The sequence below is a fragment of the Sceloporus undulatus genome, chromosome 9 (genome assembly GCF_019175285.1).
Source record: "Sceloporus undulatus isolate JIND9_A2432 ecotype Alabama chromosome 9, SceUnd_v1.1, whole genome shotgun sequence".
Taxonomy (NCBI): domain Eukaryota; kingdom Metazoa; phylum Chordata; class Lepidosauria; order Squamata; family Phrynosomatidae; genus Sceloporus; species Sceloporus undulatus.
The window spans coordinates 22,201,069-22,225,954 of NC_056530.1; the positions used below are offsets into that span (position 1 = coordinate 22,201,069).

At 45.7% G+C, this 24,886-nt stretch overlaps 1 protein-coding gene across 1 annotated transcript; it reads right to left on the bottom strand.

The window, feature by feature from the left end:
• Positions 1 to 414: 414 nt before the first annotated feature.
• DACT3 (dishevelled binding antagonist of beta catenin 3) lies at positions 415 to 24,806 on the bottom strand. The gene is made up of 4 exons (XM_042441189.1): positions 24,603 to 24,806; positions 4,370 to 4,481; positions 3,139 to 3,297; positions 415 to 2,655 (listed from the first exon to the last, which is right to left on the bottom strand). The coding sequence occupies exons 1-4, from the start codon at positions 24,798 to 24,800 to the stop codon at positions 1,007 to 1,009; spliced, it is 2,118 nt and encodes a 705-aa protein (XP_042297123.1). The 5' UTR covers positions 24,801 to 24,806; the 3' UTR covers positions 415 to 1,006.
• Positions 24,807 to 24,886: the final 80 nt, after the last annotated feature.

Sequence of the window (24,886 nt, forward strand, 5' to 3'; positions counted from 1 at the left end):
GTGGTATCAGAGTGCATTAATTCTGCAGTGCTGATGCAGCTCAAGTGTGCAGTTTGCAGCATTTCTATCCATGTCTGCAAAGTACAGCAAACTTCATAGCCAGGAGGCTCCCTTGGCTGTTGCCATCAGTTGACCCATGAAAACTGATTTCAGGTGACCCATGAAATCTCAAGACAGTGCCTTGAAATACAGCAACCCTGCCCCAACCTATAGGTTGGTTGGGAGGTTCTGACAATAAAAAAGTAACTTTTCCAAGCTGGAAATGGCCAACCCAGAGCTTTCTATATGGTAGGCCAAACTCAAAAAGACTTGGCTTGACAGCGTCGTTCATCAAAGCACCCTCTTGAAAACTAGGAGATGGCCTGCAATTTTGGCAAGTGAAACATTTTGGAGCCCACCATTAAACAGACAAACAAGCCACCACCAAAAGAAAAAAAGGAAAGAAAAACACTCAATTTTTATTTACAGACAGAGAGAAGGAACATCTGTACCGTGTATTGAAATACAAGACTGGAGGTGTGGATTCTGATTCCAGAGGGTTTATAGCAAAACGTCGACTCCTGAAAAGTTCGCTGTACAAAAAACATAATAAATAACCTCTCCTTTAAAAACAGACTGGGGTTCGAAAGAACAGTAGGGGTGGGGAAGAGCTTGAAAAGTTACTGGTGTTTTGGACTCTAACTCTCAGAATCCCTCCAGTTTGGAGGGATTTGGGAGCTTAAGAGTCCAAAAAATGGGATCTTTTCCGGACTCTAAGCCAAGGGAGCAAGAGACACACATTTTTCGTGCAGCTGGGGAGACATGGATCAGGGTACCCAACATCCCCAGCTCTGTCAAGGGCAGGCTTTTCCCCCAAGGGAAGCACAGAAGTAGATCAGCCCCATGGGGGTAAATGTTGGGAACCGGATGGGAATGAGGGATGCATTTCGGGGAGGGACTTTCAGCCACAAAAGAAGGGGTGTGAGGAAGATGGCAGGAGTTGACACCGGGACGTGATGGTTTCCCTTCACACAGTGGTCATGACTTTGAGGGACCCAGACCGGAAGCGCATGATCTTCTTCTTCAGCGCATGTGAGGCCTTGATCTTGACAAAGACCTTAGGTTGCCCGCTGGCCGCCTTTCCAGGCCCGGAGGCCGACACAAGTTGTGGGGAGAGTTGCTGGGGCCACACTAGGCCACCACTCTCATCCGTGTCACTGGACGCCCCGCTGCTGTAGGCAGGAGGTGAATCCCCATCGCTCAAGCTGGACTCGCTATCTCCATAGACTAGTCCTTCCTCCAGGTGACACACAGGTGCCTGACGGACCTGCTCACCTGAGCATTCAGAGTCACTGCCAGCATAACTGTACCCCATCGGCCCTACTCCCCGTTGGCTCCGGGGTGCCTCCGCAATGCTTCCTGGAGGTGGATCCTCTTGGCAGATCTCTGCTGTTGAGCGCCACTTGCGGTATCCGCTGGATGTGTTCCCGTGAGACCGCCGTTGCCGGGACGGTTTTGTGGCCGCTTCCTCCCGTTCCGCTGTCCCATATTTGACCCCCGGTTTGTTCAGGAGGCTGTTCTCGGACTGGGACCGGGCAGCTTTGCGAGACCGGGGAGAGCTTTTCCTTCCAGACCCCTTCCTCCCCGCCACCTCGCCCCCTTCCTCAGTAAAGCGGCATTTCTTAGGGGGTGCTGAAACCCGGGCGCGCTCCCTTGTCAAAAGAGGGACCCGTTCTGGAGACAGTTCCATGGAGCGCCCCTTCGTGAGTGGTGGAGGCTTCTTTTTGCCAGGTCGGTGGTGAGCCTGTTGAGCCCGTGGGGGCTGCTGAGCTGGGATATAGTGGGCTTTCACCATTAGGCAGGCCCCCTCCCCATTCTCATAGGAGATGGGTTCGTGGCCATTGCCCCGGGAGACTCCGTCCTCTCTGTCTGGCAAAGGGGACGACGGGTAGGCCGCTTCATACTGATCCACCGAAGAAGACCTCATGTGGGCCAGTGCTTGCAGCTTGGGGGGCTTTTTGAGACTGGACTGGGGTGGTGGGCTGTAATCCTCGACCACAGCCTTGGATGCCAGAGTCCTCTCTGCGGCAGAGTCCCACGAAGACCAGATACGCGTGGCTGCAGCCGCCCCACCCTCGTGGCCGCAGGGCGAAGGGGTGCTGCTCCCTCTTTCCATGGACGGTGGGTGCTTGCGCTCGGCCTGAGGAGGCAACAGCTCCAGGGGTCTCTTGCAGAGGCTGTTCTGCCTGACCACATTGCCCTTGGAGGGCAGCTCTGAGCCCAGGCTAGTTCGGGGCTTGCTGCCTCTCACCAGCTGGCTGCGGCGGCGGATGAGGCGGGAGATGTAGCTCTCCACTTTGTGGCAGTGCGAGGCCGCCTCCGAGTAGAACGCGAAGTCATTGCCATAGGCCTCAAGGCTGCTATCTTGGTCAGTGGGGTAGGCCAAAGTCTGAGAAGCTGCGGAGGCGAAGGTGGAGTCTTCGTACAGGTGGCTCCGGAGTAGAGGGTTCTGGAGGGCCACTGCATGGAGGGGGCTGGGGTACAGAAAAGGGTCCGGCGGGTAGCAAGCCGGCAATGGTCCTTCTGGGTAGTCCTGGGAACTCGAGTAGGGGGCAGAGAAGGAGCGGGGTACTGTGCTCCGGTTGGTCCCATCTTTGTTGCTGTTTGCTACATCACCTGGGAATGAGGGCAGTGGGAAGAATGGATGGAAGAGAAAAAGAGACAATATGAGAAACCACTTGGTGAGGTAAGGTACAGACACTACCAGGGGCTGAGAGAGTGCAACTTGCCCAAGGTCACCCAGTGGATTCCATGACTGAGTAAGGATTCGAACATGTTATCCAGAGCTGTAGACCTACATTCAAGCTTCATTAAGTTTGTTCTCAAAGTTAGCAATGAGTAATTTCAGCCATTTTCTTTGCACTGTGAGAAAGTCCACAGTTTTCAAAGGCTATTTGCAATTTCCTCTGTTTTCTAGGCAAATCAACCCAGTGTGAATTTTAAGCACAACAAACCCGCAATTGCAGCTTTTTATTTCACGTGCATAAAGCATTTTCTGTGCAGGAATTAATATTTCTGTGGAGAACATATCCTTCCCAAAAATTCCATCAGGGCTTCTGCACAAATTGTACCCAATCTATCCACAGCACATTTACTTACCTACAGACTTGGGGCGTTCACTGGCAAAGCCGAGGCGAGATTCGGGGCGGCCAATTCGGGAATAGGACCCCGAGGCAGAGGGGAAACTGGAAGATGAGTCCCCGAACCCGGATGCTGGAGAATCAGAAACCACTGCGGATTGGGCTCCCTCATAGAAACCTAAAGGGGAGAATAGGCACCTATGATTATTGCTTTCACTTTCTCTTTGCTGGCCTAGAAAAGAGGGGTAGCTGGTCTTGCTCTCATTTAAGTTGCTTGGGAAAAGCTACTTTTTTGGCAGACAATTCCTAGAATCCCATACCCTCCAAAATTTCACATGAAGCAAGGAGAGGCTTCAGCAGTTTGCTTTTGCTTCAGCCTGCTGGGAAGGCAAGATTCCACCTTCTCCTCTGCTTTCCACCCTGCGGAGTCAACTGAGTGCAAATTTCTTCTGCACTTTGAACTCAGTTGTGCAATGGCAGTAAGATAAGGATCAAAGGGGAAAGCGAGTGGAAGAGAGAAGCTGGGACATTTTAAAAGCAGCTGAAAAAATGGAATGGCAGAGGATTAATCAGGACAGTCCTTGCCAAATTTGGATAGTTAAAGGGTATGGAAACCTCCAACCAACAATGGACATGGGCTAACCAGCCAATACGTTTATTCAGCTGCTTCACTAATGGCCCTGCAAGAGGAGTCAGCAGGTTTTCCAAGGAACCTTTCCAAACTCTCTTTAACACGGGGACTGGGATATTTAGCTCACATGTAGCCTGCCAAAAGTGGGAGCAACAGAGGTGAAAGAACCAAACCTACACAGGGGTGTCATTAGGGGGTGCAGAGGGTGAGGACAATACTGGGTGACACCCCAGAGGGGTGCCTTCCGAGTCTGGTGATTCTGTTGGCCAGATGGGAAAGTGAGTCCCCTCCTTTTCCCACCTGACCAACACAGACTTGCAAAGTCCGCCAGATTTGGAAAGACTATGGCATGGCAGGTGTAGCCCTCTCCTACCAGCAGCCACTGGTGAGACTGGATTGCTTTTTGGGTCTGGTGGCTCTGCTGGCCAAGAGGTAAAGACAGCTAATTCCCTTTGCAACCTGGCCAGTAGCTCTGCCAAACGTGAAAAAGACTGTTGAAGAGATGAGAGGGGTATTAAAACTGATCCGCACCAGGTATCAAATATACCAGGTATACCGCTGTATATACACAGGCCATAGGAACAAGAATGGTGCCACATTTGGAGGCATCTCTACCTACCTGAACTGGGCCAGCTATCTGTCTCCGCTGCCTCTCCAGAGCTCTTCTCCGGGTGCAAGCGCAGTAATCCCAGTTGCTGCTCTAACTCCCACATCAAGCCAGGGAGGACGTCCTGCAAACCAGAAGAAGAAAAATGGGTTGTCTTTTGAAGAATCAGTGATTTCCTTCACCTGAGTGTGAATGATGCCCAAATCATGGCAGCATTCGCGGTGTAATTCGAGGGATGAATTTTCAAGCAGTGCCAGAAAATAATAGGATTTTTTTTGGTGTCCTGTTGAATTATCGCATGGGACAAGTTTCCAGGCCTTTCAATAAGGGAAATCCCTTACATGATGGAACATGTGGCAACCCAACTCTGAGTGCAAGAGAGGATGTTAAGTCTCAAAGGGATGCAAGTCTTCTGGAGAATATGCACCCTCCCTCTTCCCCTCGCCAAAGTGAATCTTTTGCCATATGTATTCAGGAAAAGGTGGACCTGGGATGGGTACTCCCAAGCCCAGCCAACAGATTAGGTCAGAGGTCCAAGCACATAAATACACCCGTTGTAACCAGCAAGAACTTGAACCCGTGACATCATGAGGGGCGTCCGTGTGGGATCATAAATTGGGAGGTGATGGAAACTGAGTATGTTCAGGGATGACATCTGACCTGCAGACAGATGGGTAGGCAGAGGACAAAAGGGACTCATTTAGGAGCATCACTCAAACTCCGTTCTGGAAACAAAGGGGCAAAATTCTCACCCCACCAGAAGAAAGGGAGAAAAATGGTGAGCAGGAGAAAGGAAGCAAGAAGCAGCAAGATCAGTTTCCAGAGCAGACGCCATTAGCGGCTAGGAGAAGTGACTTAATTTTAAGTCTCTTGTTGTTGTTGTTGTTGTTGTTGTTGTGTGTCTTCAAGTTGTTTCAGATTTATGGCAAACCTAACATGGGGTTTTCTTGGCAAGATTTGTCCAGGGAAGGTTTGACATTGCCTTCCCCTGAGGCTTAGAGTATGTGACTTGCCCAAGGTTACCCAATGGGTTTCACGACTGAGCAAGGAATCGAACCCTGGACTCCAGAGCCGTAGCTAATAGAAAATAGTGGGAATTTTGTTTTAACTCAGATTGTGCACTACAATGGATCCCACATTGGGAGAAAGGTTGGATACAAAGGAAGGAAGGAAGGAAGGAAGGAAGGAAAGGAAGACTGTGTTATGGAAACTACAAGAGATTGTGGGGGAAATGGTGCACAGTCCGCTATTTCAAGAGTATGGTGTGGTTGTGAGAGTGTTTCATTGGAGTCTGGCTTTAAGGATAAGAGAATTATTTGGAGTTATATCATCATGTCACTTTACAATAAATGTAGGAACACCAGCTCCTTTTTTAATTTACTTTTAATTTGCTTTCAATTTACTTTTAAATTTTAATTTTACTGGGGCCATACTGTTCTAGGACCTGTAGACCAAAAATGTGTCTTCCCCAAGTTCTGACCAGCTCAGCCAGACCCAGGCAAAGAGGAAAGGGAAAAGAGAAACGGAGGTTGTAGGAAAATTTCCTACACACTTTGCAGGGGTGGCACGGAGGTTGGGATGTGCATGTTAAACATGGCCCATCAAATCTGCATGATTAGCGCAACCCATTTGAACATGGTGCAAATTAGCTCAGATGTCAACTTGAGGAGGTCACAGATAAGGCAAGCCCGAAGGTTAATTTTAAACATGCATGCATTTAAATGAATTAACACAGATGGAGAGGAAGCTTTCACTTACCACTAGTGAATATGGATGAAGTAGGTCAGGGGAGATTGCATATCCTTCAACATTTTAGAAGTGAAAACAGGGAAATGTGCAGCCAAGACACATCACAGCAAGGTCAAGAAGATGGCACAAGTTATTCATGAGGAAGGGCACACAAGCAAGGAGAGGCTGAGGCAGTTTGCTTTTGCCTGAACCTACAGGGAAGGGTAAGCTTTGCCCCATTCTTCTCCTCTCTTCTCAATGAGACAGTTGCAATTGTACAATCAAATTGCACACAAACTACTTTTGCACTCCGAACTCCATTTGCAGCAATTGAATTAAGATGAGGACAAAGGGAGAGGAGGAGAGATATACTGGGACATTTCACAAACAACTGAGAAAGTGGGATGGCAGAGGTGTATGTCACCCTGAAACCTATTTATTTGAATAAACAAACAACATCAGGAGTTTAGCATTCTAGGCAAACAAGTTTTAAATTAGCAGTGGGTAGAACATAGATCATAAGCTGGTGTTCATTATCTGGGTGAGCTGCCATTTTTTACATCATTAATGATTTCTGACTCTCAGTTGTCCAGCAATAGCAAGAAATTGGCTGTTCTCCATCTGCAGCAATAGTAAATGTTGTGGCTGCAAAGGGTAACCAGGAGTAGATTTCTGCATTGAAGGACTATCTAGATTCTGGATTGTAGAAATAAGGCAATTTGACTCCACTTTAAGTGCTGGGATTTGTAGCTTTAGCAAGGTCTTTAGCGTTCTCTGTCAAAGAGTGCTAGCGTCTCACAAAACTACAAATCCCATGATTCTGTAGGAGGAAGCTATGGCAGTCAAACTGCATTATTCCTATAGTGTAGAAAGCTCCATTCAGTTCTTGTATTCCAAGCCAGATCTCGGTAGGGTACTTTTGGAGACGACAAGTCTCAGCATGGCCTTCACCAGCCCAGCTGGGGGATTCTGGGAGCTGTAGTCAAAGACATAACTCTCCCAAGCTTAGCTGAAGCTAAGTACGTCGAGTTAAGCATCTTAAGATGTAAAGTCAAAGGCTTTCATGGCTGGCATCCATAGTTTTTTGTGAGTTTTTCGGGCCATGTGGCCATGTTCAGTTTATTCCTGACTGGCAAAACATCAGGAATAAACTCTTCTACATCAAGGCCACATAGTCCAAAAAACCCACAAAAAAACCCATCTTAAGATGGCTTTATTTTAAACCCAAAAAGTTGATCTTGCAAGCCTGCCACCCAATTTAGTTTGCACTAACATGGTTTGAAAGCACACATCAGTATTAATCAATGTTGCCTTCTCCGGAATAGAAAAGGAGCTGCTTCTGGACCTGTGTTGCTCCAATTCTGCACAGAAAAGGCAGAGTCCCATGGACAAGGAAGGCAAGGAAATCTGCTTATCTGTACTGCATTGTATTGCATTTGGGGTCCAACCAAAACCCATTGACCCAAGTGATGTAATGTCTGAAAACGTTCTCATCGCAAACATTCCAAGAGTCCGGGAAGAAAGCTGTTGGCATGTCTGCTCTCCTGTATCTGCGAGAGGAGAGGAAATTGTCAACTTGGCTGGGATTAAAGCCTCACTTAGAGAAACCCAAGGGCTGGACTTCAACTGCCTTGGTCTGGCTGAGATGGGGAACAGAAAAAGGAATGCAGGGAAGATGTTGGGTCAAATGGATGGAAGAGAAGAATCAAGAGGCCGGCAAGAGAGCCAGCAGCCTAAGGCCTTCTCTGTTTTAAACAGAAAGCTTTTAAACATCATCCTGGGGGCGGTGTGTTGTTTTAATGCATATAGTCTTTAAGCGTTTTTATCTTTTTTATTGCATTCTCTTTTTAAACCATTGATCTGTTTTAGTTTTGCAACCATTAGACTCTATTTTGTCACTTTTGTAAGTTTTTCATTGTACATTTTTGATTGTACAGTACGTCTTTAGGCTGTAAGTCGCTTTGGGTCCCAATTTTGGGAGAAAGATGGGATGCAAAATAATAATAATAATAATAATAATAATAATAATAATAATAGATGGGAAGGTAGAGGAAGGGAGAGAGAAAGCTGCAAAGACAACATAGGTCCATTACAATAATTTGGAGCTATGAGGCGAGGAGGGGGTTGGTAAGAATTGAGGTTGCATCTGCACTGCAGAAATAATACAGTTTGATACCACTTTAACTGCCAAGAGGAACCTTTTGATGTTGCTTTCCACCATCAAAAGGCAAACCAGCAAAACAAGAGAAGAGCTGCTCCAGTCCCCAGATTTTCCATTGTGCATGGTCACATAAATATGGTTGATGTGCAGGGAGATGCATGTGGGTGTGAGACAGACAGAGAAAGAGATTGAGAGACAGAGAGAAAGATCATCATCATCATTTATCCCATGGCTTACATTGACTGAGCAAAACCAATCCCCTTTCTGGCTGGCAATTCTTCAGAGCAAGAACAAGCAAGATCTGTGGATAAAAGCCAGCCTTTCCACCTATCATCCATAGTATGGGAAAGCATTGGTGCCTTGCAATGAGACCCACTGGCTGCAAGAAGCACGAGGGAGAGATGCAAAACCAGAACTTGGAAATGTTACCTTCTCTGAGCTTGACCATTCTTCATCATTAACAACTTTTGCTACCTTGATCAAACTCTGACCTTCTTTGGAGACATGTGTCCCATTGCAATGTTGGAGGGCATGTCCTATCTGTGAGCATGGTGTTGTGAGTGTGACATTTTCACTGTAGGTCCAGGTGTCAGGTTGGTGCACTTAAAAGTGTGGATTGAACAAAATCCTTGAGCAACCTTTTGTCTGGCCACACAATGGATCCCCCAATCCCCTCTTGTAAATCCACCCATGAGGCCAAGACCGGTCCACTATCGGCTGTGCCAGATGACAACTCCTCCGGTTCTAATCTCCCCAAGCTAGACGACAGAAGAGACCTTCTCAAGGCTATATCGGCCCACGCCTGCTCTTCCTCCCCATAGCAAATGGATTTTATCCATGTAAATTTTATTTTCCTCTGATCCTCTCTTTGCCTAGCTGCGGTCGCTGTTCTTATGCCTATAACTTTCTAATCCCTGCCGGAATCCCGTTAAGCTCAAAGCTATCGGGTTAGTAAGACGCGCCAATACCCGCAAACATTTCAAATCCATGCAAATGAGATTTAGGGAAGCCAATTCCTGGCTAGGTTTTTGTATAAGAGGTGTGTGTGTGTGCGCGCGCGCGTGTGTTTGTGTACAGCTACACTAATTGCATCCTAGTGGCCTGAGCCAAATTTGTGAACTGGCCTCATTCCCGATTTTGTAGGATATGAAATTAGGGATGATTTAATGATGCACCGATGCAGATAGGAGCCTGCCTGAGTTTTAAGATCCTCTGAGGAAGGTTTACTCCTGGTTTCATGTCCTACCTGTGAGCATGCCAAGCATGTTTGGTGGCTGCTCTCAGGAGGTCATTCAGACGTCATTTTGCTTTAGCATGATGATGTGAATCATCTCACTTATGCATTAGAGGTTTCTTATGCACACTATGGAACTAGATCGATGAGCATCTCTGCAATTTTGGTTGCTCACACATGCAAGCATTTGAATAAAGATGGAGTTGATGATTCAAATGTATTTGGAGCACATTCAAGGCATGCAGCGTTTTATTCTGGATCTATCTGGGTCTGTTCACGCTGGTTATTAAAAAACTCTGGGGGAAACTCGATTATTGATTATCCTGGATTAAATAAGTTTTTTGGCAGCTCCCAACTGTACCAACTGTACAGGGCCAATAGTACAATGTTATACTGGAGAATATAGCTGGAAAAATGTTGGAATAAGAATAGTTTGGGGGGGGAAAGGAGAAATTAGTCTGAATTAGGGACTGTCTGGTGGCTAATCAAAAGTAATCACAGGTGCTGCATCTGATTGCAAAAGCGGGGGGCACAGCATATCTCAGCAGCCTCTTCCCCCCGCTTTTGCCCATCTATCTAATTTAAATTTAACCTACTTTTCACCTGGCGCAGCGGTGGAGGTTATGCCAGCTGCAGCTATTATAATCAGGCAAGCCTCCCTCAAGGGATCAGGATGGGGAACTTCAAAGCCAGGCGGTTTAGGGGAGAGGAGGGGAAAAATCCTATTTGTGCTGCTGTGACTTTATTCCCTTTGGCAAACGGATGCGGGTTTTAGCCTGGTCCCTCTTGGGAAAACAGCCCCCTTTCTTTGTATGAAGGCTGTCAGAAGGAGCTCCTGTGCATCCGTGAGACACAGCGAATTCGGTTTGGGTTTGAAGCCAAACTTTAAAGGAGCTATCCAAGGTGCTAGACCTTCCTTTCAAAAGGAGACAGTGACTTGGGTCCAAAACACACTGCAGAAAATAGTTTGAGACCACTTTAACTGCCCTGGCTCAATGCTAAGGAGACTTTCAGGATAGGAAATTCAGCTTTGGGGGAAGAGGAATGTTAAATTGCCCCATGAGCTTTGCATAAACAAGGCTTCTGGACTTAGTGTCATTCTTTTCTTTCTCTCCATTTCTCTCTCTCACTCGCATACACAGAGTGACACTGGTTTCGCCTCTCTGCTTTTCCTAATGAAAGAACCCATTGGTCTACAAGCTGTCGGAGACGCCATGCGCCTCGACCGGCTGCCAAGAGGCAATGGGGGGGGGATACAGAGCGGAGGGGGGGATCTATAAAATATTATCCTTTATAAGCTCAGCTCCTGTTTTTTTGGAGGAAAGCACTGCTTGAACTGTTCCTTCTGGCTTCCTGAGCTGAAAAGACAGAGAGGGTGCAAATAGGGAAGATCAGGTGTTTTTAAAAGAGTCTTCACCAATGGTTTTTTTCTTTTCCTTTTCTTCTTTCATCACATTCTCCAACATTCCCTCCATTCTGGAATGCGTTGGAAAAACAGGGGCTTCAGATCATGGAAGGGAAAAGAATTGGGTCCCATTTTCATTATCAGTCCCATTTTCTTAAGGAGAATGCTGTATTCAACTAATGCTGCCACAGTTTGGTCTTCCGGCCATTTAAAGGCCATGGCAGTTTGCAGAAAGGGAGCCGAATGAAAGATTCACGGGTAAAATAGATTGAATGGTATGATAAATTCTCACTAATTATACATATGTCTTTTTACTGATGCATTGCAAACCACAGTATGCTGATGCCATGTTCCTTCTATGACATTTAGCAGCACGCACATTAAAGGAAAGAATTGCACCAGTCCTGCACAAAAAGCTATGCTCTAGAGGAAATTTAAGATTATTCCCCCCATGAAGAAGAGCTGAACCCACAAAATGACTACTATTTCCTGTTTCTCTCTTCCTCTCCTCCTCCTACTTTTTCTCTTTCGTCCTTAGCCCATTCCAGCTGCTGCAAACTGAGTTCAAAATGCAAACATGGTTTGCATTTCATTAACTCAGCAAGGGGAAGAGGAGGAGTGAGGATTTATTTTAGTCATTGCACTGTTGGTAAAGAGGTCTGACGTCTGCAATGATCGAAAAGTGACTCTTTTATACCCAGAAAAGGCCCTTTTTAAAAAATTTTAGCAGCAGAGCAGAGTGGAGGGTGAGCCCTGAAACCACAATGAATGGGATGGAAGGAGGAAGCCAACTAGATTAAAACCCGGAAGGTCTTTGCAAGTTGCGGTAACCAATGGATGAAGTCTTGGAAACTATAGCAAACTGCTTATCTTCCAGGTGAGCTGGAGATGTACACAGAAGACTTTCCTCTTGTCCAGAGCTGAGCCCCCCCAAAACTGGAGAATTTGTGGCCTAATCGTCTGCTTGGGGATGACCCCCCAAAACTGACGATTCAGAGCCAAGCCCTGGAATCTGGCAACCTTGGATCCAAACTGTGGAGGGATTGCTGTCCGTACGGCAAACCGTTGCCCTGTAGACTTGGAAAACAAAACAAGAAAAGGAGTGATCCTTTCAAGACATTTCCTTAACTGCACAATTAGACCAAGTGCCAGAATGAAGGAAGCCCTGCCACTCCCCAAGGATGCTTTTGTTACGCTGGACCATCTCCCAGAATCTGATCTCAGAGCTTCCAGTAGGAAAACAGCTGGAAAGGAACAAAAGGAGCTCTCTATTATGAAAAAAAGAAAGAAAGAAACAGGAGGGAGGGAAGAATGAAAATCTCCTTCTCATTTAAGAAGAATAAAGGCGAGAGAGAGGGAGGGAAAGAAAATAGAAGGTGGGAAGATTTGCAGAATAAACGCTTCTCTGTTTTCAGATGCCGGTTCTAAATATAACCAGAAGCAAATAATAACATGAAAACGGCTGTGCTTCAAGCCCACTGCAAACAATGGAGGTGTCATCTGTCCCTCGGTTGTTACTCCAAAAGCCCTGTTTATGGCTCTCTGCCAGGACTGAGGCTTAAAGGTGCTGCAGTACTTTCATTGCAAATCTATTTATTGGGAATTTTTCAGCAGGAAGGAAAGAGAAATGCTTTGGTTCCAAATCATTTTACGAAGAGGGTGGGAGAAACTAGGGGCGCTTCTAGATTCGGTCTTCCACCTCCGTTTCTCCAAAAGCCCTCAACCTAGACGGTTCCAATGCATCTTTATGGCAAAGGCAAACTAGGAGAGGCTGCAGGGGTTTACTTTTGCCTCTGAGAACTGGGAAGGGGAGGATTCTGTCTTCTCCTCTCCTCCTTGCTGAATACATGGCATTGTGGTTTGAGTGTCGGATTACAACTCTAGAGACCAGAGTTCGATTCCTGGCTCAGCTTTGAAACCCGCTGGGTAACCTTGGGCAAGTCACATCCTCTCAGTCACTGGGGAAGGCAATGGCAAGCCTCCTCTGAACAAATCTTGCCAAGAAAACCCAAAGATAGCTTCGTCTTAGAGTCGCCATTTGTCAAAAATGACTCGAAGGCACACAACAACAAACAGTGTTTGCACTTTGAACTCAGTTTGCAGCAACTAAAATGCAAGCCAAGGAGAAACTAGGACATTTTAAGAGTAGCTGAAAAGGCGGGATGAGAGAAGATTAACTGGGACTATCGCTGCCGAACTGGGAAAGTTGAAAGAGATGTGATCTTCTGCATCCCTATCCATCCTAGGTTGGCCAGGATATAATTCACGGATCTCCTGGCATTACTTTTTCAAGATTCTCTTGTTGCTTTCTTCATCATAACAATTTAGGAATAATGCTGACATAATGCGACAGCGCCATTAAACCAGGAAACATACCAAGGGTGTATACACACCCCACCATTACAGCAATTTCATAACCACATTGACTGCCATGGCTCCATCCGATGAAATCCTGGGGTTTGAGGTCTGTAAAAGCTCCAGCCCTTTAGTTCAGGATATGAATGGACCAGAAAGCCTCTCTCGTGGTTGGCTTGAAAAGACTTAGCTTGCAAAGTGTCGTGGCGTGATGAGACACAGTGTTTGAATTTTGTGTTTTTACAACAGTTCGTGATTTTTTGGTGACAGAAGGAGACTGGGATTAGGAAGGGCAACTATGAAAGACAACATCCTAAAGCATAAGGATATAACTCTGAACACTAAAGTGAGGATCGTCCAAGACATTGTAATCTCAATCCCCATGTATGGATATGAGAGTTGGATAGTGAAGAAAGTGGATGGAAAGAAAATCAAGTCATTTGATATCTGGTGCTGGGGGGAAAAGTGCTAAGGATACACCATAGATGGCCAAGAAGACAAACAAATGGCTCCTTGAACAGATCAAACCTGATCTCTCTCAGGAAGCCAAGATGACTAAATTGAGGCTGTCGTACTTTGGCCACGAAGGAGCCATGAATCACTGGAAAAGATAATAATGCTAGGAAAGGTGGAGGGAAGTAGAAAGAAAGGAAGACCACGTGTCAGATGAACAGACTCAATCCGGGAGGCAATGGTTCTAAATCTACATGACCTGAGCAGAGCAGTTGAGGAAAGGGAGGCTTGGAGACGTCTCATCTACAAGTCGCCATGAGCTGAGCTCTGTATATACAACTTGTGTATAAGTCTAGAAATTTAGTTTACAAAAAAACTAGGTTGACTTATCCACAGGTCGATGTAAGTACTGTACTTAAACTCTTATTTAAAAAGCAACCATCCCCTGGGGAAAGTCAAGAGTGTAATCTGCTGTTCTGGAAGCACTGAACCCCCATATTCTCTCATCTAGCCTGGTTTTAGGCTGAGCACAAACAGTGATGCCTGCAGGAATTTTGTAAGTTCTTTGGCATCATTTTGTCCTTTACATCCTTTGTTATACGCCCCTAAATTTTACCCTTGACTTATTCACGGGTCATATCAAAACCCATAAGTTTAGCCCCAAAACCTGCCCTCAGTTTATACATGAAATTAACTTATAGTTAAATATATATGGTATTTTTCAAATACTTTTCATACCTTTTGCCAATGTCAGTGGATCTATCCTGTATCTTGTAGTCTATTATAATAATAATATAATAATAATAATGATTTATTTATAGCCCACCCAATCACAAGGAATCCAGGCGGGTTACAACAGTAAAAATAAAGAAAATAAAATACAATAAATAAATAAAATACAATAAAATTAAAGAGAGCAAAGTGAGTACATTCACCGTTAGGCCTGATGGAAGTTGGGCCTCTCTTTTTCACTCCCTCTCAGGTCTGATGATGATGTCATGGAGGGAGGGCTCTTCTTCTTGAGGCAAGGATTTTATTTTAATTAATTTTAATTTAATTCTTCTCATTAAATTTAAGAGAAGAATTGGTGGACAGAGTGACATAAGTCACAGTAAATGGGGAGTAGAACTAGGTAGGGAAGGCCTGCCGGAAGAGATCCGTCTTAAGAGCCTTCTTACAGGCTGTAAGAGTAGAAATGTCACGATTATATTTCTCTTTGGACCACAGAATGGCCCTTTCAAGGCAGAGAATTCTGAGTCATCTCCAAACTATAAATCCCAGCTGCTATTCTATTTTGTGGTTTACGTTGTGTAACTTTCCACATTCTTAGCTGCATAGCAGTGGAGCTACGGATTACATTGCGAAACTGCCTAATTCTGTTTCCCGCAGATGTAAATCTCTTTACGTAGATGTAAGTCTCATCCTGAATCCCAGCCCCTCTTGATACTTTTGGCTCTTGGTCCTGGAGGCAAGGAAGCTGTTCCACACTTCCTATGCTCTTTATAGTTCTAAGAAAGCTCATAGCAAACAGATTTCCTCTGTTGCTTTCCTCTATATCGCTGGCTGGCTTTTATTTCCTTGCAGGGCCGGCAATCCTGAACATGGTACATGCCTGTTTATTACATCCGTTGCTGCATGCGGAATCTATTATTCTTGCATAGCGATCTTTTCATTTCTGTTTTTTTCCGATCACGAGTTCTTGTGGGAAAGGCAGATTAGGAGAAAAGGAGGGAAGCAGTCCCAAGGAAGGCAGATGACAACCATGTGAAATCTGTATTACCTGCGGGGAAATGTGCTCTGTTTTGGACCAAGTGATGTTGTCGACAATCAGTTATGTTGTTACAGACCGACAAAGGCTTCAGATCCTCTTATGTATTGAGACAATTATGGCCGTCATATGTGTGTCACAGGTTTTGTCGCAACCCCGCTGAGGCAGGATAAAAGTTTAAATGTAATTGCAAAATGCCAAACAGTCTCTCTCTCTTTCGCTTGACAAGACGCAGAACCACATTTTCTCTCGCTGTGAACAACATAATTAGATCACTTTGCAAATTAGAGCTAAATGAAGCACTGCAAGCCATTGAAAGCCAACCAAGGCCACAGTCCTATGCGCATTTATCCTGAGCTTTTCTGAAGTCCCTTGGATGCATTTCCAAATAAACATACCTAGGATCCGACTGCGGTTCTTGCAAACTTCCAAATTTGGACATCGCGAAGTGGCCTTGTTTTCCACCTAAGATCCTGAAGGAATCTTTCCCCCATTCCTAACCCCTTGTATCTATTCATAACAACTGCCTAGCAAATTTGGCTGGAAAGCAAAAGCATTTACCTAGGTCTTAAGAACTGAGAGATGATATTCGAGTTGCAAGTACTTTTTGGCTGGAATACCAATTCATGCAATCGAAATTCATTCCAGAGACAAAGCTATTATGGCATAAGCTTCTGCCAACTTTAGACCAGACAGTTGATGCTATAATAAATTTATTAGTCTCGAAGCCTTAAATTCATAAAGGTTTTTATGTTTAAGAAGAAAAGAGTGAAGTCTGAACTTTCATATTTCCACCTAAGGAGACTGGAACGCTTGATTTCTATCCTCATGCGCATCTTGGAAGCCAGCAATGGTATCTTTTAAGAAATAGGATGCTGCTCTGAACATGTGCTGAGTATATTATCTGTAGCACTCATGGGTCAATTCACATGCGCAGTGGCCCTTTGCTGTGATTCTTGATGACCCTCATTCAAAGATGCAAGATATGCTTGGAGTGCACTTTAGCCAACGAGAACATGCTATCTCTCTTCTTCTTTTGTTGGCACTGATGTTATTTGCCATCAGGCTGACTTCAACTTACAGTGACCCTATGGATGAGAGACCTCCATAATCCCTCATTATCACCTGCCCTACTCAGGTCTTGCAAACTCATGGCAGTCTCCTTGATTTAGTTTATCCACCTGTAATGCATTATAGAACCAGCATAGTGTAGTGATTTGAACATTGAACTATGAATCTGGAGAGCCACTGGATGACTTTGGTTGGGCAAGTCACACACTCTCAGCCTCTGAGGATGGCAATGGAAAACTCCCTCTGAAGAAATTTGCCAAGAAAACCCTGTGATAGGTTTGCCACTAACAGATTCAAGGTGCACAACAACAGCGACAACATTCCTCTTTTCCTACTGCCTTCCACTCTACTGAGCATTATCATCTTTTCCAGAGAGTTGGGTCTTCTCTTGATATGTCCTATGTACAAAACTCCAAGTCTTCCAGTACAACTCTGTGGACAGCATCTGCCAAGCATTGGTCATAGACTCATGCTGGAGGACCTACAAATTCCTAGAGAAGTGTTTTCTCTAGCAACTTCTAGGTCCTCCAGTGCAACTCTATGGTCCACTTCAGGCAGAGTTGCATTGGAAGATGTAGAGATTCCTAAAGAGAACATAATAATCAAAACCGCAAATAATCAAATCCGCAAAAGTGAAATCTGCAAATGTGCAGAGCCAAATGTATATTGCCATGTTTTACGCCAAAAGAGGTGCTTCGCTATTGCTTTCCTCTGAAATATCACCTACAACACCTGGGATGCCCTGCTGGTCTCCCATCCAAGTGCTCACCAATCTTAGCTTCCAAAATCAGACAGGATCTGGAGCCTTTGGGGTCCTGGGGTAGGGATTTTAAGAGGCAAAGGTCCCTTAGATGTCCCCTGTTTGTGGATCTGCAAGTCCCTTTCTTTAACTACTCCCAGGAGGAGTCATACTGGAGCAGATACACAATCCTCTCGCCTCCTCAAGTCGTAAATCCCAAAGATAAGCATCTGGACAGAGGGAGAGAGAAACCAGGACTGTCTATTAGCAAACAAATCAACCTGTCCTTCTAGAGAAAAAGCAGGAGGCAATGGGGGGGGGGGGTTGCTGCAGAGGGAAGGGATTCACCATTCCCTTTTAAAAACATTATTTCCTCCCTGTTCTCCTTGGCTGCATCTGCATGGCAGAAATAACGCAGTTTGACACCGCTTTAACCACCATGGCTCAATGCTAAGGAATTCTGTAGTTTTGGGAAAGATTTAGCCTTTTCTGTCCCACAACATACTGCCGTTCCCAGGATGCCATAACACTGAGCCATGGCAGTTAAAGTGGTGTCCAACAGGATTATTTCTGGAGTACGGGTGCAGTCTTACATTTGAGCATAGGAAGGAGTGGAAAGAGAGCATGGAAGGAACAGTAACAATCATCAGTGACAGTCAAGGTTTAACTCTGGCTGCAAGGAAACCCAAGTGATCTGCTCCTGAGATTCCTTTTACCTTTACCCCAATTTGATCCCTTGCCCTAAACTGTTCCCAGTCTAAATTGCTCATCCGATCCTCCCAGTGTCAACCGGGTATCTTTGCCTGCCCCATAGAAACCTCCCAGCCCCAGTTTCGAGATAGCGGCTACATTTTCTGTATTTACCTCCCTGGCTCAATCTGGCCCCCTGGAAAGTTTCTGCCTTGATCCCACTTCCTCCTCCATTGTGGCAAAGAAGCCTGCTTTATGGTGTTTACCTGGCCTTCCCAGTTAAGCTGGTATTCCTACCTCCTCCCCTCTCACCTGGGCCATCCTTTTGACTCTTAATCCAAAGTCTACCGAAAGGTCCTCCGGAAAGGTTAAGTGGCGCACCCAAGGGCAAGCCAGATGACCAAAGGTCAGGAAACCAAACCTTACAAGAGAAACGGCTAAAGAAGTTAAATATACGTTGGATGTCTTTAGCTTGGGCGGCATCCGCATTGCAAAATTAACGCAGTTTGACACTGCTTTAATTGCCATGGCTCAGTACTACGGGATTCTGGGATTTGTAGTTTTGTGAGATGCTTAGCCTCTTCTGACAGCGCGCACTCTGGTGCCACAACAAGCTACAGTTCCCAGAATTCCATAGCATTGAGGCCTGGCGGTTAAAGTGGTGTTCCAAGTGCATTAATCCTGTAGTGCAGAGGCAGCCTTGGAGAGGTGACATGAGAGCCACCTTGCGATATCCCAAGAAGATGGAAAAAAGATTACAGTACTGGGAATAGAAAGGAGACAGGCTCCATGTGCTGTTAAGATGGTCAACGGTTTGTTCTTTTCAAAGCCCTATGCATTTCAACCTATATAAAAGCAGTTGCTACAAATAAAATACAAATATTTAATGATGAAGATTGGAAACGATAGGGCAATACAAAGGAGTTGGAGTTGGACATTGGAAGAATAGAGGAGTTGAAGATTTGGCACGCCACATCCCCAAGCCTTCACTCTGCAGAGCGCTTTCTTCACCTCTGTCCCTGACAGATAAGATAGACTATAACTCCCATCAGCCACAGCCAGCATAGCTATGTTGGTTGGGAGTCATAGTTGAGTGTGTCAGGAGGGTGCCAGGTTGGGAGATGCTGCAGCATGACAGCAGGGAAACTGAGCAAACAAGACGTGGCCACCACTATCTTGCTTCCCAAGGAACACGTCATGCAGATGTTATAAGTGGACTTTTTACAACCCTGAGTGATGCATATTTATATTGTGGCAGCTTCTCCTTCTCTTTTTTAAATCAAGGGCTCATCAATTGTCTGCCAACCCCATGAAGCTTGGAAGTATGGAAGGACAAGGTGATGACCTCAGATGCTAGAAGGGGAGACAGAGATGAACTCTTGCAAACTATGGCCCATCACAAAAACCAGCAATCGCACAAGGGAACGAACCCAGGAGACATCACTAGACACCATCAACTTAGCATTGCATTGGGTCTTGACTCAGCAAGTCAAGAATGTCAACAGGGAGGTCTAGTAGCCTGACATGTTTAAATATTTGAAGGGATGTCATACTGCTGATGGAGCAAGCTTGCTTTCTGCTGCTCCAAGCAATGGGCTCAAACTAGAAGAAAAGAGATCCCACTTCAACATTAGGAAGAACTTCCTGACAGTAAGAGCTGTTTGACAATGGAAGACGCTCCCTCGGAGGGTGATGTTTGGATGAGCAGCCGCATAGGTGCGCAAATTCTATGAGACCTTTATAAGGGCTGGATCTGTACAGCAGAGATAATCCAGTTCGACACCATTTTAAAGCCCTGGATGCTGGAAGGTGTAGTCCAAAAGGGAACTTATCTGCTGGAGATTTCAACAAGGATAATCTCCGGCTGCAAGACAAAGGGGTGGGAAAACCAAAATTGCACACCAAAAGCAAGCAAAAATGAGACATCTTGTAACCTCTTCTTTTAAAAAATGCAAAACTGGCTAGTCTAAGTAAGGAATTGGAAACGGCAGAGAGCATTGCATGTACGCAACACTATTCGACTGTCTGAGAATACAGACTCGTATTGTGCATAGACAATGGATTTCTAGCTAAGTACTCTGGGATCCACACAGAAACAGCCATCTGCGCAAAATGGGCTTCGTCACCTGTTAGTCTGCCATTAGCCAAGCCTTTGTCACTCCATGTTCAGGAACATCCCAACTGTTCCGGATCAGTGTGCCACACACAGAATGCCAATAAACACCACCACTTTTGGGAGGAAGGTGAAAACACAAACTGAATGGAGGCGGGAAACAGTTCACACAGGGCCCAGGCAAAGTTGTGTGTTTGCAGGAGAAGCAATGCTCAAGAGAGACTGTGGGAAAGATGGCTAGAGCAGTATTGGGTGAGAAGCAGGAAAGTGTCTAGATCAGTGGTTCCCAGACTTTGATCCTCCAGGTGTTTTGGACTTCCGCTCCCAGAAGCCCCAGTCAGATTGGCCAACAGTCAAGAATTCTGGGAACAGAAGTCCAAAACACCTGGAAGAACCAAGTTTGGGAACCACTGGTTTAGTTCATGCTTTATGGATGAGATTCTGCACCATCTTGGTCTAGCAGTGGATTCAAATTCCCCTGTGTCCATTGCTCTGACACACAAAGCAAATCCATTGCTCTGTGTCCTTGTCTCCAAAGCAGCAGAAAACAAGCCTGCTCCATCCTCAATATGACATTCCTTCAAATATTTAAATATGGCTATCATGTCACCTCTTAACCTTCTCTCCTCCAGGCTAAACGCACCCAGCTCCCTAAGCCTCTATGGTTTCTAGACCTTTCACCATTTTGGTTGATATGTCAAAATCCCTCTTGAATTGTGATGCCCAGAAGTGGGCACAGTACTCCAGGTGAGGTCTGACTAACACAGAATAGAGGGGCACTATCGCTTCCCTCGATCAAAACACTATATTCCTGATGCCATTCCAGAAACTGGGACACAGAGCAATGGATTGCCATTTCAGGAAAAGAGATCCCATTTAAACATTGGGAAGAACTTTGCGATGGTAAGAGCTGTTAAACACAGAATATGCTGCTTGGGAGTGTGGTGGCATCTCCTTCTTTGGAGGCTTTTAAACAGGGGCTGGATGGCCTTCTCTGAGGAGAGTTTTAGTGGTGTCTTTCTGCATGGCAGAATGGGGTTGGACTGGATGACCCTTGGGCTTTCTTCCAACTTTATGATTCTATGAGTTATAAAGGCTTAACTACGTAGCTGATGTAGAATATTAGTGGTGATGATGATGATGATATTATATATATGGAAGGGAGGGTAACTACATTAGTGTGCACACTTCCTTGGAAATATAGTGGACCCTCCACATTTGCTAATGAAAGTGGGAAAACACACCTTCTTTTAATCTCAGGGAACACCTCTCTAGGAATCTCTAAATCCTCCAGAGCAGTTCTTGGTCAAGATCTGCCAGAAGGTGATCATGAAATTGCATTGGAAGATATACAGATGTCTAGAGAAGTTTCCTCTCTAGGACTCTCTAGGTCCTCCAGCATGACTTATGGCAGAAGTGGACAACAGAATAATGCTGGAGGACCTAGAGATTCCTAGAGAAAACATATTCATCAAATCCATGAATCATCAAATCTGCAAAAGACGAAACCGCAAATGTGGACGGCTGACTATAAACCACAGTGAACGCTATGGCAGTATTACTCAACATAGAGACCCCTGCATTGCCATTAGAGCATGGAAAGTCTCCAGAAAAGAAAGATATGGTTATAACCAATGAGAACAAATACGCTTCTGGTTCCCAACACATTGCAAAATAACAATTGCTGGTCCCCTGCATCAGATCGCCGGAGAAGCACCGTTCTATAGCTCTCAGGTCTGAATAAATTCGCACAGGGGTACACTGTAAATGAATTCATTGTTGTGCAAAGATGTATGTACACAAACACACCCCTTTGCACGCAAAGCAAGCATATAGCCCACTGGCTGGCGACTGCTTGCTCCATTAATTTTCGCACCAGAACATGTGCGCTGGGTGCTTGACAGCGGTTCCATAGACGTGCCAGCAATTTTAATTAAATCAAGGAGCACGAGGGGCTTTATTTGAAAGGCAGGGAGCGGGGAAGGCACCGAATCTGTTATTAAAATCAGCAAATACCTGGCTAAGCTTCGGTGAATGGCAGGCGCTGGAGAGATGACCCGCTGCCTCCTCCGTTCAGCGCTAGACTCTCCAAAAGCAACAACCGTGTCTGGATGCTTACATTTCCCAGGTATTAATAGCACATGTCTTCAATGGGCAGATCAGGACCGTTTGGCATTCAATGGGAGTTGCAAATGCAGCGCAAGCAACGTGCAAACTCATGGTAAAAAGAAACGGCCCCTTCTAGGCATGCAATTCTTGGCTATTTGTTTGCACTTAGCAACAAGTAATTTCAGCAACTTTTGACCTGCTGCAAGAAAGTCTTCAAAAACTACGAAGTTTTGGGAGACTTATTTACAATTTGGGATTTATTCCTGGTGGAAATCTGCGTACTTCTTGCACAGAAAATGGCATTTTTGTGCGTATGCATGCAGAAATACTAGGATGCATATAAGGAATGATGTTTCCTGTGAAGAAAATGCCACAGTTGAGGCAAAATTCACACATTATAGGGTTTTTGTGTGTGTGTGTGCAGAAAACAGCATAACAAAAACACTACTTCTGCTTAGCAACATTCCTTTCTGCAGAGAAATTTCTTTTACTGCATAATTGTTTTGTGTGTGTGCAAAGGTAAGGTTTCCCTTCTTTCCCTTCGCCAAATGTGAACAGTGGGTCAAACGGCACCAGGGATGCATGCCCAAAATCTAAACTATGCCCAAAAGGTCCATTCATGACCAAAGACTGGTCCGATCCATTTCTTCACCTGAGATTTTTCATTGCACAATGACAGCCTGTGCATGGATTGGAATAGCCTGCAATCTAGGAAAGCGCATGCTAAAAGAGATCAGCTTGGCTGCATCTATCTACCCTCCAGAATTAAAGCAGTTTGACCCCACCTTAACCGCCGTCCTGGGATTTGTAGCTCTGTTGGACACTAGCACCCTTTAGCAGAGAAGGAGAAAGATCTTGATGAAACTACACATCCCAGGATCGCGTGGGATGGAGCTGCAGCAGGGAAAGCAGTGTCAAACTGCATTATCTCTGCAGTGTAGATGCAACCCTGGTCTTCGCCCTCAAAGCCACCTGGGACCCTTCCCCAAGAGAGACCCCAGGAGTTTCCCTCACCTGGGGGTCCCCTTTCACCAAATCTCTGAATGGGCAGAGCAGGGGGCGGGGCCTGGACAGGCAGGCCCCGCCCATATCCCCCCCCCCCCTTCCCCATAAAAAAAACCGCCAAAAAACCCCCCCCCCCCCCCCCCCAAAGAGCCCCCACATTCCAGCCCAGCCTCCTGAAGCCCCTTCCCCTGGATTTCAATGGAAGGAAGGAGAAGAGGTGGAAAAGCAAGGGAAGGAAACAGACATGATCCACAAACAGAGCCTCCCACCCAAAATGTTGCAGAAGGAGAATAGAGGGATACAGAGAGATACAAAGATAGATAGATAGATAGATAGATAGAGAGAGAGAGAGAGAGAGAGAGAGATAAACATAGATGTTGGATAGATAGATATAAATACATACAGATAGAGATACAGAGAGATACAGAGACACATAGATAGATGGAATCATAGAATGTAGATATAAATACAGGTAGATACAGAAAGAGATACAAATAAATAGAGAGAGAGATACAGATAGATAAGAAAGATAGTGCTAGATAGATGTTGATGTTGTTGCTCTGTGACTTCAAGTCCTTTCACCAGACAGAGAGGCATAGATAGAAAGATAGATATATACAGAGAGATTGTTGTTGTTGTTGTGTGCCTCCAAGTCGTTTCAGTATATATAGAGAAGGGGGGGGGTTGAGGGAGACAGAAGCACACAGATAGATAGATAGATAGATAGATAGATAGATAGATAGATAGATGGTTGTTGCCGTGTGCCTTCCAAGTCATTTCGATATACATGACGACAGAAATAGACAGCTAGATAGACAGATCTAGAGACAGATAGATATAGAGATAGATAGATGCACAGAGAGAGAGAGAGAGAGAGAGATTGTTGTTGTTGTGTGCCTTCAGGCATTTCGATCTACATAGAGATAGAAATAGATGATAGATAGATAGATAGATAGATAGGTAGATAGATGCTGAGAGAGAGATTGTTGTTGTTGTGTGCCTTCAAGTCATTTCGAAAGCGAGATGGAGAGAGAGAGATAGAAAGAGACGGTATAGACCATATATATAGCTATAGGGAGACGATAGACAGATTGTATCGATAGCTATAGACAAAAGATCGATGATACTTTAATAGATCGATGATAACGGATCTATTGATTGATTGATCGATCGACAGCCATTCCAGGGTTCCAGGGCTGGCTTGGAGGGACTGGCCCCTCTCCCCCTTTTTCCCGGATCCTCTGCCCCCCAAGAGAGAAGGCAAGGCTGCGTCCACATTGGAGAAATAACCCGGTTTGGTACCGCTTTAACTCGTTGTCTGACTCAAGGCTATGGGATTCTAGCCCCTCCAGTGCGGATGCAGCCTAAGACCCTCCTTCTCCCGCAAAGCGCCTTCAAGAAGAGGGTCTCTCACCAGGGGGTCCTCGGGGGTCTCCTCGGCGCCCTCCTTCCTGCCCTGGCCGGGGCTCATCCGGAGGGCCTGCCGGACGCGCCGCTCCTGCCTCTCGCGGAGGAGGTGGAGCTCGCAGAGGCCGGCCACGGTGCCCTCCAGCCAGCCTCGCAGCCGGTTCCGCTCGGGGCTCACCGGGAACGAAAGCGCCCGCTGCATCATCCTCGCTTCCCTCCGGCTCTCAGCCGCTTCTGCTGCGGAGCCCCCGCCTGCAGCTCCGGCGCTGTCACCGACTCATCTGCATACCG